This window comes from Tupaia chinensis, unplaced genomic scaffold (genome assembly GCF_000334495.1).
Source record: "Tupaia chinensis unplaced genomic scaffold, TupChi_1.0 Scaffold000486_1, whole genome shotgun sequence".
NCBI classification, from domain to species: Eukaryota; Metazoa; Chordata; class Mammalia; order Scandentia; family Tupaiidae; genus Tupaia; species Tupaia belangeri.
Window position 1 is genome coordinate 697,406 of NW_006159998.1, and position 4,932 is coordinate 702,337.

The following is a 4,932-nucleotide window of genomic DNA, read 5'->3' on the forward strand; positions in this document are numbered from 1 at the left end:
GAGTGTAAACGTATTATAAAACCTAACACTGTGTTCATGAAACCATGAATGATAGCACTCTATAAGTTCATACAGCATTTTTAAATGGGCATGTTGGTAGTGGGTAGTATGCATACTAGCAGCACTTGGAAGGACATGGATTAAAAAAGAATATTGACTCTCGTAGTGTGAAGATTTTTCTCTCCTATCATTTTTATTTTTTAAATTTGCATATAAATTGAGTGTGAGAGACAGAGACAGAGAGAAAAAGCACTGTCTAGAGGGAGATGGCCATTCCTTAATCCCTTCTCCATTCTCCTATTGGGACTTTGGACCCACATGCACACATAGCTCTCTTAAGCTGCCATGTCCAGGACTCCAATAAAACAGCCCTGGGGGATTCAGCCATCTACACCTCCATGGCACCAATTAGCAAATACATCGTTTAACTTTTATTTTTTATAATTTTGATTTGTAGTGTGTACTTACTGCATTGAGAATATAACATTTATGTCACTGTAAGTAATAGGTTTTTATTCTGAAAATATAAAACTATATATCAAAGAAAATGTTTCGTGTTTATTATTAAACACCTCAAATAATATTTAAGGTGAGATATACTCAAATTATCTTTGAGTACTGAAAGAAAAACAGATTTTTTTTTGTTATCTAAAAGGAATTGTAAAATAAAACATTTAGTTTAATTCTTCAAAAAATTAACTAAAGGGGTCAGCAGGAGGCATAGTGGTTATGGCACTGGACTCCTACATGGTCGATCACAATTTGAGTCCTAGACCTGGTGGCTTGTAACTCATGCCCAGTGTGTGTGCATGCATGCCCGAGATCCCAGGAGGAGAATGGAGTAGAAGGGACTGTGAAGGTGCCATCCCTCCAGGGGGTGATTCATTGTTTTCTCTCTCTTTGTCTCACCGCAAGTGCATATCCTCTATAGCAATAATGTCTCTATTAAAAAAAAAATCAACTAAAAACCATACAAGACCAGATCTAGAAATGATCAACTTCAGATAGTGAAAATGGCTGCAGCTAAGAATGAATGACCAACAGTGAGAATTCAATGATGATAAAACAACCTATAAAACAAAAAGGAAATAAAGAAACATCGACAAGTATTGAATTAATGAGGATATTCTCAGTATTTAACAAATCAAATAGCTAACAAGAAAAATAAAATTTATACAACTATTTACATACATGACTTTTTAGTCTTTGAAAAAATATAAGAGATAAAGAATATGCATGATTTTCAGAAAGCAGGACTACCTTTTCTAAGTAAAATACTTACAAATTGGATTTTTTCAATACTAAAAGCTCCCCATAAACATTTATATACTTGATGACAATGACCATATGAACAAATCTCAAAAATAACACATGTCCTATGGCAAAACTAAAACAAATTAAATTAAACATGAATCAAATAACATTTTCTCTCAAATTCAAATGTAATATGTGAGTGGTTACAAACATCTCCGATATCTGAGGGACAATTTTTACACAGATCATGGAAGCAGGTTGGAAATGACAGTCAGCAGTGTAGGTATTTTTCTTTCCCTCCTCTATTTCAGTTTAAAATACATACATTTATGACAGACTAGAGCCGTTCATGATACAGCACCCATGTTGCCTTTAACAAGATTAATTAATTCTCTATCGGAATAGTATCTAAAAAAAGAAATAAATCATGATAAATCAGGGCCAGCAGATGGTGAAGCAGTTATATTGCTGGACACGGTCGTCCACAGTTTGAGTCTCTGACATGGTGGTTTGAAAATCGCACTGGGCATGTGTGCCCAAGATCCCAAGAGAAGGGAGGAAATGGGGTTGTGGAGTGGCCATTCCTGCGGGGGTTGACTTCTCATTTTTACCTCTCACCGTCTCTGTCTCTGTCTCTCTCTCTGGGGAGCCCATATACCTTAAGGCCAAAAACTCTAAAATAAATAAATAAATAAATCATGATAAATCAAGCATGCACATGTTATAAGTGAAGTTTGATGTTATATTCTGAGATCAGATAGAAGAATCAAGAGACACTAAAATAAGCAGAAATAAGAAAAGGACTAAAATGAATAATTTCAAGATCCCAGTTAAGGGACCAGCAGTTGGCATAATGGCTATGTCGCTGGACTTCCATGTAGTCAGCTGTGGTTTGAATCCCAGACTCAGTGGCTTAAACTCATTCCTGGCGCATGCGTGTGCATGCCCAAGATCCTAAGAGGAGCTTTTTTGAAATAGCAAAGATTTTTTTTTTTTTTTTTTTTTTAATCTGAGGGAATGGGGAGAGAGGTACTCATCACACTGTGACCTGCCCCAGCCTCCCGAGATCATGGGCATATGTCAGTATGCCTGGTGTGTTCAGGTCCATCCAGTAGTAACACAATGCAGAAATACTCAAGAAAATTTCAGTAGAAATCTAATCCAGGGCCACCGTGTATTCTAGGGTTAAGGCAGCTAGATACCGAACAGACTGTGCGATTCCAATCCTGCTCCTAGTGGCTTTAGAAACACAGCAGGTTGGGACCAACAGTTAGCGTAATGGCTTTGTCGCTGGACTCCCATGTAGTTGACTGCAGTTCGAGTTCTGGACTCTGTGGCTTAAACTCATGCCGGGCACGTATGTGTGTGTGCCCAAGAGAGGAGAATGGAGGAGAAGGGATTGCAGTGTGGTCATCCCCCTGGGGGGTGATTTCTCGCTTTCTGTCTCTCTGGCGAGCACACGAGTCCTATAGCAAAAACCTCTCCAAAAAAAAAAAAAAAGGAAAGAAAAAGAAAAAAAAAAAAAAACCTCCAACTAATTATAGTGGATAATTAAGAAGTTTTTGTTTGTTTGTTTGCTTTTATCTTTTGGTTCAGGACTTGTGTACTGGAAGGAGAAAAACAGAGAGACAGAATAGAGAAAGAGAAAGTGAAAAATCATCCCCCACTCCACAAGCAAATGGCCTTGCTGCAACCCCTTCTCATTCAATCTCTTCTTGAGATAATGGGTTTGGTGTGTTTTTCAAGCAAGGTGCCCAGAATTTGAACTACCCCTCAGCCATGTAGGATCCAGAAACATTAACAGCCACACCACTAACTGGCCCAAGAAAAGTTCATTTTTTAAAAAATAAGAATTATTTATTTCATTTTATTTATTTTGTTTTGACTAGAGAAAGAGAAAGAGAGGGAAAGTGAGAAAGCAAGCTACCAGATCCAGGACTCAAACCATAGTCAATCACGAGGGAGTGTCTAGGACCTTATCCATCATGCCACCTGCTGGTCCCAGGAGTGTTCACTTTTAAGGACATTCTTGTTCCTGCCAAGAAATGATAGGTTGGAGGGTGGAGACCTGAATTCTATAGTTGCTGGAGAAGATGGCATTGCCAGGGTCTGAAGCAAATTTAAATGAGTGATGAGCAGAGGCACAAAGGTAAATATTAAGGTGAAGCATCAGAAAGAGATACAATTAGTATTGATAGATAAAGGATATTTTTAAAGAAAACCTGATGTTTTAAATGCACATATATAATAACAAAGATATGTTTTTATGTTTTTTTTTCCTTTCTTTTCTTTTCTATTTTCTTTTTCTTTTTTTTTTTTTTAATATTTTGTTTTAATGTTATTTGGTTTTTTTTTTTTTTTTTTAGAGATATTTTGGCTATAGGGCACATGCGCTCACCAGATACAGAGAAATACAAAGAGACAGAAAGTGAGAAATCACTCCCCAGGAGGGATCACCACACCACAATCCCTTCTCCTCCACTTTCCTTTAGGGATTTTAGGTACATATGCCCATGCACCCAACGTGACTTTTAAGCCTCCGGGTCTGGGACTCGAACTGCAGTTGACAACATGGGAGTCCAGCAACATAACTATTATGCAATCTGCTGGGCCTGGCAAAGATAAATTTCTGTTATGAGAATAAAATAAATTTCTCATTAAGTCCAAAATCTTTCTAACATAATATAAATGAATATACATGTGAGTATTTTGTTATATTGTATTTTATTATATTACACATGATTACGTATGTTGCCAAATGCTTTTGATCTGTTCCACTGAGGAAAAATACAGCTATCATTAAATCAAGCAGAAAATAATAGTTTATATTGCATGATTTTTGCATTTATATTGTTTATTTTAGGAGACTATAACACTCTGAAAATCAAGATTTGACAAATACTGTTTTTTTTTTTTTTGAGAGGTTTTTTGCTGTAGGGCACGTGCGCTCGCCACACAGAGAGAGACAGAGAGACAGAAAGCGAGAAATCAACCCCCAGGGGGGATGGTCACGCCGCAATCCCTTCTCCTCCATTCTCCTCTCGGGATCTTGGGCACGTACGCACACGCGCCCGTAGTGAGTTTTAAGCCACCGGGTCCAGGACGTGAACCACGGTCGACTACGTGGGAATACAACGACATAGCCATTACGCTAACTGCTGGTTCCCTACTGTTAAGTTTTCAAACTCAACATTTACATTAAAAAAAAAAAGCCTTCAAATATGGACTTCTCTCTTTCCTTATTATGGAGGAAACTGAAAGCAAAATGTATATTGTCCTTAAAGCTTGTAGAACTCTACAAAAACATAGTATGCTTAGTGGCCATAATGTATCAGATAAACAACTGAAACTTACTTGGTGTAAGCCTGTCCTAAATTAATATTGATTTATATTTATATATGTTTCTGTAACTTGCTGTAGAGAAAAAAAAATGTGTGCTGTATTAAAAGAGACTAAATTTCTGACTTTTCTCAATACATAATTTCCTGAAAGTGATTTTCATGAAATTTCATGTTTTAAAATGGTAGATTTTAAAACACAATGATGGGCCCAGCAGATGGCATAATGGTTACATCACTGGACTCCTGTATAGTTGAGTATAGTTCAAGTCCCAGACCCAGCAGCTTAAAACTCACTCCGTGTGTGTGTGTGTGTGTGTGTGTGTGTGTGTCTGTGTGT

At 37.2% G+C, this 4,932-nt stretch overlaps 1 protein-coding gene across 1 annotated transcript in view; it reads left to right on the plus strand.

Moving 5' to 3' along the window:
- LOC102478042 (olfactory receptor 10AG1) overlaps positions 1-2,148 on the plus strand; it is a gene marked incomplete at its 3' end in the record, with an annotated part of 4,693 nt that extends 2,545 nt beyond the window's left edge. Inside the window, exon 2 of the mRNA XM_006156290.2 lies at positions 2,140-2,148. Coding sequence (XP_006156352.2) covers positions 2,140-2,148 — 9 coding nt within the window. The remainder of the gene's footprint in view (positions 1-2,139) is intronic.
- Positions 2,149-4,932: the final 2,784 nt, after the last annotated feature.